The 14645-nt window shown below is 41.1% G+C and overlaps 1 protein-coding gene across 1 annotated transcript; it reads left to right on the top strand.

Moving 5' to 3' along the window:
- Positions 1-358: 358 nt before the first annotated feature.
- Positions 359-14644, top strand: LOC111974461 (mucin-5AC-like; the record flags this gene model as incomplete). The annotated part of the gene is made up of 30 exons (XM_024147534.2): positions 359-470; positions 3715-3777; positions 3870-4131; positions 4272-4386; positions 4852-4942; positions 5036-5142; positions 5273-5486; positions 5583-5708; positions 6873-6990; positions 7156-7294; positions 7495-7605; positions 7912-7981; positions 8105-8242; positions 8342-8506; positions 8613-8707; positions 8809-8935; positions 9139-9391; positions 9549-9598; positions 9867-9967; positions 10167-10318; positions 10435-10573; positions 10659-10769; positions 10910-11089; positions 11209-11448; positions 11705-11861; positions 12098-12226; positions 12782-12929; positions 13277-13320; positions 13415-13660; positions 14364-14644. Coding segments are annotated over exons 1-30 (4245 nt in total), but the record flags the coding sequence as incomplete, so codon positions are not given.
- Position 14645: the final 1 nt, after the last annotated feature.

The following is a 14645-nucleotide window of genomic DNA, read 5'->3' as shown; positions in this document are numbered from 1 at the left end:
AAGGAAGACACCTCTCCTTGTAAAAATGGAATCACATAAGACTATTAAGTAACTTCTCTTGTGCAATATAGATGTGTAGGTCTATAATAAAGGACATTATGAACCCCCTGAGTTTATAATAACAATAGGGGTACACAACTAATCCCAATAATCGAATACTTAATAAAAATAGCTAAATCTGTATGTAAATGCTCATGCTTAATGTACTAAAAAACCTCATAAGACAGAACATTCAAGTTTTAAAGTCGTCATTGAGTCATGTTTAACCGGTGGCCCCACCTTTGTGTTAACCTTTAAGGTCCCTCCTCAAATACAGGTGGTTATAAAAACCAGATCCATCCTAAGCACCTCTCTCATATCACCTGTGTAGGACCTGTTCACTACCCACAGGATCACCATGGGGACAACCAAGGATACACCGATATGGAGGCTGATATGCCTGGCACTACTGATCAAATCAACACAAACAGGTTGGTAGAATATTCATTCATTAGCCTAAATCAGAAGGGAAGGTGACTTTCAGATTTGATAATATCTCTCTCTCTCTCTCTCTCTCTCTCTCTCTCTATATATATATATATATATATATTTAATGTAACATCTCATTATCAAAAATATTTATGTGTTAGCTATTCAGAAATGTACAAACACACAGAAAAGTGATTACATGTATTATACATGCATTTTGAAGAATTCAACAGTCGGCATACAGTAGCAGTTTTTACTCAATCAGTAATAACGGTTTCCCTGTTTTCTGCTTTAGGGCAGCACACACATTTCCTACGATCGTATGATTACATTATTCATTGAAGTTTTCATCCTAGTTCTGTTACTTATACACATTTGTTTATTAAAAAAAATATATATATTTTCACCTTTATTTAACTAGGTAGGCTAGTTGAGAACAAGTTCTCATTTATAACTGCGACCTGGCCAAGATAAAGCAAAGCAGTGCGACACAAACAACAACACAGAGTTACACAGGGAAAAAACTTACATACAGTCAATAATACAAAAGAGAAAGTCTATATACAGTGTGTGCAAATGAGGTAGGGTAATGGGGGTGAGGCAATAAATAAGCCATAGTGGCAAAATTCTTACAGTAAGGCAAATTAAACACTGGGGTGATAGATGTGCAGAAGATGAGTGTGCAAGTAGCGGTACTGGGGTGCAAAGGAGCAAAATATATAAAATAAATAACAATATGGTGATGAGGTAGTTGGATGGGCTATTTACAGATTGGCTATGTACAGGTGCAGTGATCTGTGAGCTGCTCTGACAGTTGGTGATTTCAGCTAGTAATGGAGATATGAGTCTCCAGCTTCAGTGATTTTTGCAGTTTGTTCCAGTCATTGGCAGCAGAGAACTGGAGGGAAAGGCGGCCGAAGGAGGAATTGGCTTAGGGGGTGACCAGTGAAATATACCTGCTGGAGCGCGTGCTGCGGGTGGGTGCTGCTATGATGACCAGTGAGCTGAGATAAGGCAGGACTTTACCTAGCAACGACTTATAGATGACCTGGAGCCAGTGGGTTTGGCGATGGATATGAAGTGAGGGCCAGCCAACAAGARCATACAGGTCGCAGTGGTGGGTAGAATATGGGGCTTTGGTGACAAAATGGATGGCACTGTGATAGACTGCATCCAGTTTGCTGAGTAGAGTGTTGGAGGCGATTTTGTAAATGACATCGCCGAAGTCAAGGATCGGTAGGATGGTCAGTTTTACGAGGGTATGTTTGGCAGCATGAGTGAAGGATGCTTTGTTGCGAAATAGGAAGCCGATTCTAGATAACATTTTGGATTGGAGATGCTTAATGTGAGTCTGGAAGGAGAGTTTACAGTCTAGTCAGACACCTAGGTATTTGTAGTTGTCCACATATTCTAAGTCAGAACCGTCCAGAGTAGTGATGCTGGACGGGTGGGCAGGTGTGGGCAGCGATCGGTTGAAGAGCATGCATTTAGTTTTGCTTGCATTTAAGAGCAGTTGGAGGCCACGGAAGGAGAGTTGTATAGCATTGAAGCTCGTCTGGAGGTTAGTTAACACAGTGTCCAAGGAAGGGCCAGAAGTATACCGAATGGTGTCGTCTGCATAGAGGTGGATCAGAGAATCACCAGCAGCAAGAGCGACATCATTGATGTATACAGAGAAAAGAGTCGGCCCGAGGATTGAACCCTGTGACACCCCCATAGAGACTGCCAGAGGTCCGGACAACAGGCCCTGTTGAGGCAGTCATTTGAGAAATCAAGGCTGTTGAATCTGTCGATAAGAATGCAGTGATTGACAGAGCCGAAAGGATTGACCAGGTCGATGAATACAGCTGCACAGTATTGTCTCTTATTGATGGCAGTTATGATATCGTTTAGGACCTTGAGCGTGGCTGCGGTGCACCCATGACCAGCTCTGAAACCAGATTGCATTGCGGAGAARGTACGGTGGGTTTCGAAATGGTTGGTGATCTGTTTGTTAACTTGGCTTTCGAAGACCTTAGAAAGGTAGGGTAGGATAGAAATAGGTCGGTAGCAGTTTGGGTCTAGACTCTAGAGTCTCCCCCTTTGAAGAGGGGGATGACCGCGACAGTTTTCCAATCTTTGGGGACCTCAGACGATACGAAAGACAGGTTGAACGAGCTAGTAATAGGGGTTGCAACAATTTTGGCTTATAATTTTAGGAAGAGAGGGTCCAGATTGTCTAGCCCTGCTGATTTGTAGGGGTTCAGATTTTGCAGCTCTTTCAGAACATCAGCTATCTGGATTTGGGTGAAGGAGAAATGGGCTTGGGCAAGTTGCAGTGAGGGGTGCAGGGCTGTTGACCGGGGTAGTGGTAGCCAGGTGGAAAGCATGGCCAGCTGTAGAAAAATGCTTTTTGAAATTCTCAATTATCGCAGATTTATCGGTGGTGACAGTGTTTCCTAGCCTCAGTGCATGAGACCTTTTTCTTTTAGATTGTTTCCGTCTAAATGTGAAAATGTTACACATTTATGGTGAAAAATCTATAACCTTTTAGAAATCGTTATCATTAATGATTGTTATCATGAGTGGTTGTAACATAGTTTATAGTGTTATAAATACATAAAGCACCCCCCCCCACTGGGTGTGTGTTGGTACTTTAGAATTTGTTTTTGATCAGGAACAAAAACAAGAACAGAATACAGACAAAACTCAAGTGCATATCTTTAAAATAACAGTTTTGGTAAGTATGTCAAATGTCTGATATTGCTCAAATAATACTGACAGGGAACATCTGATGCCTAAATATGTAAAATAGGAACTGAACAGTCATCGGAATTCAATGTGTTTAGTTTACAAAGCAGATGACACTTGATTAAGAAATCTTCATGTTCGTTTTATTTGTCGGATGACCTGTCAGCCAGGGCTGAGCATTCCAAAAGCTTTGACCACACCTATGCAATTCATAGAGCATCAAAGTACTGTGGTTCAGGCACAGAAGACTCTGCGAACGCAGGAACATTCCCTTTAAAATTAAATTGCACGATAGCACTGAACTTCGGCGATACGGATTTAATGGAGCCTTAGGTTCGCCATAAATATTGAATGGGTCACATCATGCTTCAAATGTCCCTTCGTCTGGACATACTGCTGTGCAAATCAAATACACTTCTAAAAGCGCAGTGCAACAATCTAAATCTGCAATGATTGAATTCCATCCGGAATGTACATATAATATTGTAAAATACTCATGAATTGCTTTTATTTCAGTGAGCCCCACMACAAGTGTAACAATCATCCCGACAATGATCACAACGATACCCACACTTTCAGGTAAATGACTGACAGAATGCACAMTGAATAAATGACTGGGTATCCATCAATAAGCTAAGAAGGAACTGACATTTGTATTCCTTGTCCCTMAGGAGTGAATGCCTCACACAATGACCAGGTCTGCAGCACATGGGGTAACTACCACTTCAAGACCTTCGACGGGTACTTTTTCCAGCTCCCCTCCACCTGCAACCATGTTGTGACCTCACTGTGTAAGAGCAGCTATGAGRCTTTCAACATACAGATGAGGCGGCAGGTGGTGGACAACCAGCCCACCATTAGCAAGATCACCATGAAGCTGGATGGTGTAGTGGTGGAGCTATCCAAGGGTGTTGTTGTGGTCAATGGGCAGACGTGAGTTTCCCTGTCATTTGACTGATTCGCCATTCTGCAAGCACCTCTCTTGRGGATTTTATGTGCTACATTCTGGAATTTAATAATAATTATAATCATAATGTATTGGATGACCTTTAAACATCTTCTTCCTCCTGAAGGGTGACCCTGCCGTTCAGCTTGTCTGGAGTCAGCATCGTGAAGACTACATCTAATGTGAAGGTCGTAGCCAAACTGGGGCTGGTTGCTGTTTGGAACAAGGATGACTCCCTAATGGTAAAATACCTGCTTTTCTTAATTTTACTCTTCAATGGTTGATTAGTTAATAATGTTACATTTTTCTTTAGATTAAAAGCATAGCATCTTTGCCTTCAATGGCAATGATCAGCAGTTGATCGTGATGGGGGAGACACCTGTTTTTGGCTGCACCTTGTTGGCTGAAGCACTGTCTACTCCCCTCCTAAAATATTAACATTGAAAGGCAGAATTACCTGAAGAACGAGGATGAATTAAACAGGATATGTGAAGATGTATACGCTATACACACACAGGCTAATGTTCCAATGTTTATTTGATGAAGTGTTTGCAAATATTTGTAGATTTGAATTACATTTTCTGTCACTCCCTAATATAAGACTAACAAAAAGATAGGTTATAAACATGGAGGATAGCCAAGACTGAACACGTGAATGGTGCTGAACAGGATGAGATTTTTTTTACTCAACACCTGTCATTCTACAGATTGAAATGAACGAGAAGTACAGAAACCAGACCTGCGGACTCTGTGGTGACTTCAATGAAGTCCAAACATACAACGAGTTCATCATCAATGGTAAAATAATTTCTGAAAATGCCAAAACTGAAATGTACCTACATTACATACTGCAGGTGGAAAAACTAATTGTCAATGTCTGTGTTGTTGCAGGTGGGAAACTCTCTAGCTCTGACTATGGAAACCTCTGGAAACTGGATGGCCCTCTGGAAGTCTGTGAGGAGCCTATGCTAACTTCCGCGGAGAGTTGTGGAGATGAGGTATCCCAATTCAAACCACAGAAGAAGAATACAAAACAATGTTAATAGAAGTTAGAAATAGCAATTAATCCATGTGATCCAACAAATGTTTTCTATATGGTAACCTTTTGTGGTTTGTCTCTATTTGTAGGAATTTTGTCAGCAGCTACTCTCCAGTGCAGCTTTCAGTAGCTGCGCTAATTATTTGGACATGGACTCCTTCATCAAGACCTGCCTTGCAGACCTGTGCCACTGTGATAACAGCACCAACTCCTTCTGCCTGTGCAACACCATCTCAGAGTACTCCCGTCAGTGTGTTCACGCAGGGGGGAAGCCCCAGCAATGGAGGACTGAACAGTTCTGCTGTAAGCATGCATATACAACATGACCAGCAAACACTAAATGATCATGTTCACAATCTATTTTAAGGAAACAGTTAATCACAATCTTTATTTTCTCAGATAAGACATGCCCCTACAACATGGAGTACCAGGAGTGTGGAAGCMCCTGTGTTGACACCTGCTCCAACCCAGAGGCCAGCGAGTTGTGTGAAGACCACTGTACAGACGGCTGCTTCTGTCCTCTAGGTACCACATAGGTTCAAATCAAATCAAACGTATTTATAAAGCCTGTCTTACATCAGCTGATATCTCAAAGTGATGACCAGAAATCCAGCCTTAAACCCCAAACAGCAAGCAATGCAGGTGTAGAAGCACGGTGGCTAGGAAAAACTCCCTAGAAAGGCCAAAACCTAGGAAGAAACCTAGAGAGGAACCAGGCTATGAGGGGTTGCCAGTCCTCTTCTGGCTGTGCCGGGTGGAGATTACAACAGAACATGGCCAAGATGTTCAAATGTTCATAGATGAATCGGCAGGGTCAAATAATAATAATCACAGTGGTTGTCGAGGGTGCAACAGGTCAGCACCTCAGGAGTAAATGTCAGTTGGCTTTTCATGGCCGATCATTCAGAGTATCTCTACCGCTCCTGCTGTCTCTAGAGAGTTGAAACAGCAGGTATGGGACAGTAGCACGTCCAGTGAACAGGTCAGGGTTCCATAGCCGCAGGCAGAACAGTTGAAACTGGAGCAGCAGCACGGCCAGGTGGACTGAGGACAGCAAGGAGTCATCAAGCCAGGTAGTCCTGAGGCATGGTCCTAGGGCTCAGGTCCTCCGAGACAGAGAAATAAAGAAATAATGAAAGAGAGAAAGAAAGATAGAATTAGAGAGCATACTTAAATTCACACAGGACACCGGATAAGACAGGTGAAATCTCCAGATATAACAGACTGACTCTAGCCCCCCGACACATAAACTACTGCAGCATAAATAGGAGGCTGAGGACAGAGAGTCGAAGAACAATGTGGCCCCATCCGACGATACCTCCGGACAGGGCCAAACAGGCAGGATATAACCCCACCCACTTTGCCAAAGCACAGCCCCCACACCACTACAACTCTGTTGTACAAGTTAACCTAAAGCACATCATGAAAACACCACACCTTTACCAATTATGTCAATGTGTGCAAAGTATCTGAGTAAGGTGACAAAGGAAGGAGTAAATAATGAATGTTTTTCTCAGTTACTTCCTGGAGTCATTGCAGTTCTCTGTGTAAAGTAAACATTAGAATAACACTCCTTACTGAATGCAGTTATAGCAATCTCTTAAACAGTGAAAAGGAATAATTTTCTGTCAGGAACTAAAATCTTTCTGAATGTTGTCTTAAAATTMTGYCTGATCTCTCACCAAATAGGTACTGTTTTTGATGATGTCAGCAACAGTGGCTGTATTCCAGTGAGCGAATGCCTTTGTGTCCACATTGGACAAGTATACAAATCTGGAGAATCTTACACCAGCAACTGTAAAGAATGGTAGGCCAAGTACATCATCTGATTTAAACATCACATATCCCATGCCTCATTTTCATGAATCATGCCAAACTCTACAGTGTGATTATTAAAACTGAATGCATGTAAATATTTCTAAAATACCATATGAATGCAGTTGTGAGATGAGCCTGTAAATGTTCCCTTTAGCACCTGTGCTGGTGGTCAGTGGGCCTGTACAGACAAGGACTGTCCTGGGACCTGCTCTGTGGAGGGAGGAACCCACATCACCACCTATGATGGGAAAGCCTACACCTTCCATGGGGACTGCTCTTACATTCTGACCAAGGTCAGTGCAACTGGTGCAGCATAGCAAAGCAATATAAACTAGTAGAAAACATTCAGTAGAACTTTTCAGTGCAAAGGTGAGGTAAAATAGCTTTTCCTCAAGCCATATGTTGATGTAGACGTGTCCAAAGGGGTCAATCTTTAAGTGAGTCACTCTCATTTCATGTTTTTGCCTTCAAACTCATGCTGGTTTTCTTTCAGCAATGCAATGGAACTGAATTCACCGTGCTGGGAGACATTGTGAAGTGTGGGTTGACTGACACTGAGACGTGTATGAGGGCTGTTACCCTWGCCCTCTCCAGCAGATCCACTGTAAGGCAACTCTCCAAATATGTTTCAGAGAAAATAACAGAATGACCTGTCAACCTATTTCCAAACCAAATCACTTCTTGAAGATAATTATACTGGCTTGCAAATAAATGTCCCTAAAACTTTTTGACTACACACACAATAACCTTCTTAAAATTGCCCTGATTTGGCAAATATTGCCAGGCTGTTTGCAATCTTTTAAAATGCTCATGCATGGTAATGTTTGTGTCTAGAGGGGATTGTTCAAAAAAAAATAATATATGAACCAATTAGATTTTTTTTGAATCCATTATCTTATCTAATTCACAGGTGATCCGAGTCCAGTCATGTGGAAGTGTTTTTGTAAATCAGATTCTTTCTCAGCTCCCACTCAATACAGGTGAGACWATCCATTGTAATGCCAAATTAAATTGTAGTGTGGATCAGTGTATGAACTCCATATMATTTATATTCACTAGATGAAGCCTTAATGATGTCCATCTATTTATTTAATGTATTGCAGCTGAAGTGACCGTCTTCAAGCCCTCCTCATTCTACATTGTTATCCAGACAACTCTTGGAGTTCAACTTCAGATCCAGCTTTCACCAGTTATGCAGATCTACATAACTGCCATCTCATCCTACAAAGGAACAACCTGTGGTATGCTTCAGATTCATCCATCAGTTTCATACCTTTTTCTTCGGTATCTCTATTCATAAACATCTAATAACATCATATGSCTTCAATTATTTTCCACAGGCCTTTGCGGAAACTACAATGATGTTCAGGCAGATGAGTTCAGAGTCATCAGTGGATTGGTGGAGGGCACAGCTGTAGCTTTTGCCAACACATGGAAAACCATGGCCAGCTGCCCTGATGTCAAGACTAGCTTTGAAAACCCCTGCAGTTTGAGCATCGAAAATGGTACATATTTATTAAGCCTACAGATKAATCACTATTTGAATGATTATAACAAAGTTATATAAGATAGTATATGCTTATGTTGATATTATGATTGTCTTTTTCACAGAGAAATATGCCCAGCACTGGTGTTCCATGTTATCGGATCCTAAAGGAGTGTTCTCCCCTTGCCATTCTGAAATAAGACCAGACACCTACAAAACCGTAAGTTAGTTATTAAGAAGGATACAATCATAAAGTAAAATCATTAAACTCTTATGTGATGAGGTTATAGTCTTGACACACTTTGACTCTTTTTCCAACAGAACTGCATGTATGACAGCTGTAACTGTGAGAAAAGTGAGGACTGCATGTGTGCTGCCGTCTCCTCTTATGTCCACGCTTGTGCTGCCGAGGGTATCCAGCTCAGTGGCTGGAGAGACACTATCTGCAGTGAGTAGACAGCACGGCACCATGGAGACCTCTCGCAATGTGTCATTATAATGAGTGCTGAAAATTGATTAGAATAGAATGATTTTACTGAAACAACAACAGTAGTTACTAAATACAAATAACCTGAAAACTGCACAAATACAAAAAGATATATGGAAATCAATATATTGCTAATACTACTCATAYCTAATGACTTTTCTCAGATAAATTCGCCACCTGTCCCAGTCAAACAGTTTATACCTACAACATGACCAGCTGTGGACGCACCTGCCGCTCACTGAGCATGACAGACCAATCTTGCCAGGTGAAGTTTGTTCTGGTGGACGGCTGTGGCTGTGCAGAGGGCACCTACATGGACGAGGYTGGCCAGTGTGTTGCCCCGACCAACTGTCCCTGCTATGACAAGGGCTCGGTGGTCCCTGCAGGAGAGACTATCAGCAGAGACGGTGCCACCTGGTAAGAACCTGCCTCATACATATAAAGCTAGGAGACCAAAATAAATACAAATGAAACCTATATTCAAAACTGTGTATTAAATCATGTCATAATGATATTTGCTGTTMATTTGATTATCTTACTATCTATAACTATTAATACTGTAACTATATTACAGTACTTGCAGACAAGGGACACTGAGTTGCACTGGGGGAGCAAGACTATTTAGTAAGTTTATGATCTTTGCTTTCAATTTATTAATTTAATTGATCAATTAATTTATAAAAAATATGGCTAATATGATTTARCCCTTTACATGCATCCTTCACAAAACAGGTACATTTGAAATTAACCAAGAGGATTCAAGCAATTCATGTAAAACAATGTGATTAATGATGATGATGAATGTGGATATGTCTGGATATATGATAATTATATTCTGCTTGTTTGAGAATTGAAAATAGTTTTTTTTACTTGTATTCTCATATATCCCCAGTATGCACACTGCCAATGGTTTTCTTCAACTGCTCAACTGCACCTCCAGGAGCTTCAGGTTCAGAGTGTCAGAAGAGCTGCAAAACTCTGGATATGACCTGTGTGAGTCCCTAATTCACTCTAAATGGGATTGTTACATACTGTCACTATTATACTGAGTTTTGTGTTGACTGAACAAAAACTTTTGATAATCTCAATTATGTCAAATACCCACTTCCCTCCTCCCCCGGTGTACAAAAACATAGTCCATATCTCTTTAATTTGCCATGACTTATGTGTGCACTTTGTTCAATCCCTTTAGATCAGCACAGAGTGCACATCAGGTTGTATGTGCCCCACTGGACTGGTGTCTGATGGGAACGGAGACTGCATCAAGGAGGAACTTTGTCCTTGTTCTCACAATGGAGCTACTTACCAAGCTGGAGAGACTCTTAAGGTTGACTGCAATACATGGTATGCCTGTTTTGTGTCTTACACCTCAGGGGGAGAAAACATAAAGAACACAGACTTACAAATAATGAAAAAAATGTCAGGCAATTTTTATGACATTATGTGTGTGTTGTTCACAGTACTTGCAAGGACAGTCAATGGCAGTGTACCACACATCTTTGTGATGGAGTTTGTGCAATCTACGGAGAGGGTCACTATATCACCTTTGATGAGAAAAGGTTCAACTTTAATGGAAACTGTGAATACACTCTCATTCAGGTTTGTGTCTCTTTATTTGGTAGAATTGTATCAGCATTGAAAGTGTGAATTTTAAACATATTACAAATATGTTCCTTTCGCACAGGACTACTGTGGCAATACTAATGGCAGTGGCAGCTTCAGAGTTCTCACTGAGAATGTTCCTTGTGGAACTAAAGGCACCACCTGCTCCAAGACCATCAAGCTCTTCCTGGGGGTAATGAGCAACTTGAATTCACACAATACTGTACATTCCATCCCTCGTGTAAAGAACAATCAACAAATCATCAACCAAACATCAAGTTGAGATCTGATTTTAGACCAAGTTATGTATGAATACATATTTCTCTATTACAGACCAGTGAGCTCATATTGGCAGATGGGACCGCTCAAGTTGTCAGGAGTACTCCACAAGAGCAGTTTCCTAAACAGATCAGCCTTCTGGGGAATTATCTGGTTATTGAAGTCAAAAGTGGTCTAATCCTCATGTGGGACAAGAAGACCAGTCTCTTTATCAAGCTTAGCCCACAATACCAGGTACATTAAGATASTCTGATGAAGAAATKAATTCAGTATTCAGTCAAAACTGATATTACCAAGACTTTTGTAGAACCCTGCCAAATCAATCATTTTCATTCATGATCTCTTTTCTTCAGGGGCAAGTGTGTGGTCTGTGTGGAAACTATGATGGCAACGCAAACAATGACTTCACCACTAGAGCCCAGGCGACAGTTGTTGATCCGGTGGAATTTGGAAACAGCTGGAAAGTTTCATCAAGCTGCCCAAGTGTATCTGCTGTAGTGCACCCATGTGCCTCCAACCCGTACAGAGCGTCTTGGGCCCAGAAACAGTGCAGCATCATTAAGAGTGATGTCTTCGCAGCCTGCCAGAACCAGGTATGGATATATTAAAATAGGATTGAATAATTGTTAGATTACTTGTTAGATATTACTGCATRGTCGGAACTAGATGCACAAGCATTTCGCTACACTCGCATTAACATCTGCTAACCATGTGTATGTGACCAATAAAATTTGATTTGATTTGAATACTAGTAAGATATGTGGATTGTCTTTTGTGGACAAAGAAATGTACTTCACCATGTACCATGCAACTTCTGTATATCTTACAACACATTGCTGTGCTTTCAAGGTGGACCCCTCTCCTTACTACGATGCTTGTGTGAGAGACTCATGTGCTTGTGACAGTGGTGGAGACTGTGAGTGCTTCTGTACCGCAGTGGCAGCTTATGCAAAGGCCTGCAATGAAGCTGGAGCATGCGTAGCCTGGAGAACCCCTCGAATTTGCCGTAAGTTTCTTCACAATCAACAGTGAAGTCTGAGCTGAGTAAAAWCAAGGTTGAATTGAAAAATGTTTGGTTCTGGTCTGAAACGTGATTTTCAACTACATTAAGGCGCTTGTCAATTCAATACTGGACTAGGTTGACACATTATCATATAGGACAGTTGATCATGGAAAAGGATCATTATTCTAGTTCAAATAATGAAAACTTTTTGTTCACCATATTTTGTCCACCACAAACAGCACTGTTCTGTGATTACTACAACCCCACTGGAGAATGTGAGTGGCACTACAAGGCATGTGGAGCTCAGTGTATGAAGACCTGCAGAAACCCTTCCGGAGACTGTTCTAGTTTAATTCCAGCATTGGAAGGTAGGGAWATGATCATCTAACTCATATTYTGTCTCACATGGATATGACTTCTGAATATCAATTGTAATTGAAACTGACCCCAACAATGGTTATAMATATACATGCTGTGTGTCTKAGMAGCCTCAGGCTACATTTACACTGACTACTGTTATCCTTAACAAGACTTGACCTTTTGTAACCTCTTGGCTATTGTGCTTATTACAGGCTGCTATCCTAACTGTCCTGYGGCACAACCTTACTTCAATGAGGAGACAATGAAGTGTGTGGAGAGGGAACAATGTGGCTGCTTTGACTATGAAGGAAACCAGTACACCACTGGACAGAATCTTCCGGCACAAAACTGTGAAACATGGTATGTTGAAATCATTCAATTCACAGTANGTCTCACATGGATATGACTTCTGAATATCAATTGTAATTGAAACTGACCCCAACAATGGTTATACATATACATGCTGTGTGTCTGAGCAGCCTCAGGCTACATTTACACTGACTACTGTTATCCTTAACAAGACTTGACCTTTTGTAACCTCTTGGCTATTGTGCTTATTACAGGCTGCTATCCTAACTGTCCTGTGGCACAACCTTACTTCAATGAGGAGACAATGAAGTGTGTGGAGAGGGAACAATGTGGCTGCTTTGACTATGAAGGAAACCAGTACACCACTGGACAGAATCTTCCGGCACAAAACTGTGAAACATGGTATGTTGAAATCATTCAATTCACAGTACCTGTGCTATTTCAGAGCATATTCTGAATGTTCTAACTGTGAAAGTACCAGGTATTCTGCTTTATATTAATTCTGGGGAAGAGGTCAGGGGTTTGGCAAAGATTGGAARGGTCATGCTAGTTTTTCCATAGTGATGCCAATTATGGTTGTATGACAATATGAAAACGTGCCCTGCTCCCCATGGATTTCACAACTTACTTTGTTACCAAGTCCTGACTAGTCTTACCTCTTTACTAGTATTTTAAACAAAACCTTTATATCTATTTAATTTGAACCTGTGAATAATTTCAATGTTTAACAAATTGTTCTTCTTTTTAAGCAACTGCACAATGACTGGAGTGAGCTGCAGTTATGATGTCAATGGTAAGGATGACATCATCAAATTAAAGTAACATATTTAGCACTGACCAAAGCAGCATTGATTGAATCTAATTGTAAAATACTTTCCCCCCTGTAGTTTGTACATGCTTGCATAATGGTAAACAACAGCCATATGGAGCAATCCTCTACAATACAACAGATGGGATTGGTAACTGCATAGTTGCTGTTTGCGCCGCGAACGGAACCATTACCAGGAACATTTCCCATTGTCAAGTGAACACAACTCCAGTACCAACCACAACTTCCCCTCTGACCACAACAACAACACAGGCCTCTACGACAACGCTAAAGCCCACAACTGTCTTCCACTTTTCAACACCTGGTAAGCAGAGAAACTCTTGAATGATYAAAGTGCAGCCACATGTTCTCTAAATACCATAGTTATAAATKGCAATCTTGATGGCAATTAATAGCAATTGGTATGTAAGGTGTTAGTAAATATATTCTCGAGTCCAAAAAGTTGGACCCGGACCCGAATGGACCCGAGGACAATCAAACTCGGACACGAACGGACCCAAGAACAATTATACCCAAACCCGATGACAACCAGTTCCTAGATCCGACCCATACCCTATGGGGTCTGGGTCTAGACAAAACCCGATTGGACCCAAGTATCAAAAAATTACGTTTATAAGCCAAGTTTCTCCACTGGTTAACAAAAATGACTTTATATTTTGCCTTCTATAAGTATGAAAATAAACCTTATTTGCGTAAATTAAACTATATGCTATAGGCTATGCAGAGCTTTGATTGGGTCATTTCGGGTCCACTCATGTTTATCAGCTGTACTTATAAAGACATGGGACCTGATGACAATAAAACAGCAATCGACCCCAGCAGCTAGGGTCACGGGTGGGGTCTTGAGTATTTGGGTTTGGGTGGACCTGTGAAGACCTTACGGTGGTAATGATGAGATACGTTTAATTCAAATGTTAAACTTAAGAATTGTAAATGTGAGCTATTTGGTAAGATAAATTGTTATTTTCAGGCCTAGTAAACTAAAGATATATATTTTTCAAAAACAGAACCAACATCTACTTCAACTTGGTCTTCCACAACAATGGAGATGACCCCTAAAATCAGCACAAGTTCATCATTAAATCCTTCAACTACAACATCAGGAGCAAGTACAGTCACAATTCCAAAACCGACAACTGTAACTACAACAACTATGGTACCCTCAACAAGTGGAAAAGTAGCTACATCGACCACAGCTGAGACTTCAACAAAGGAAGAAACCACAACTGAGAATATCACATCCACAAATCCACCGAAAGAAGTCACCACCGGCCCAACAACCACTTCCA

The sequence above is a fragment of the Salvelinus sp. IW2-2015 genome, linkage group LG15 (assembly GCF_002910315.2).
Source record: "Salvelinus sp. IW2-2015 linkage group LG15, ASM291031v2, whole genome shotgun sequence".
NCBI classification, from domain to species: Eukaryota; Metazoa; Chordata; class Actinopteri; order Salmoniformes; family Salmonidae; genus Salvelinus; species Salvelinus sp. IW2-2015.
The sequence above is the reverse complement of the archived record's forward strand: the minus strand, read 5'-3'. Positions and strand labels throughout refer to the sequence as shown.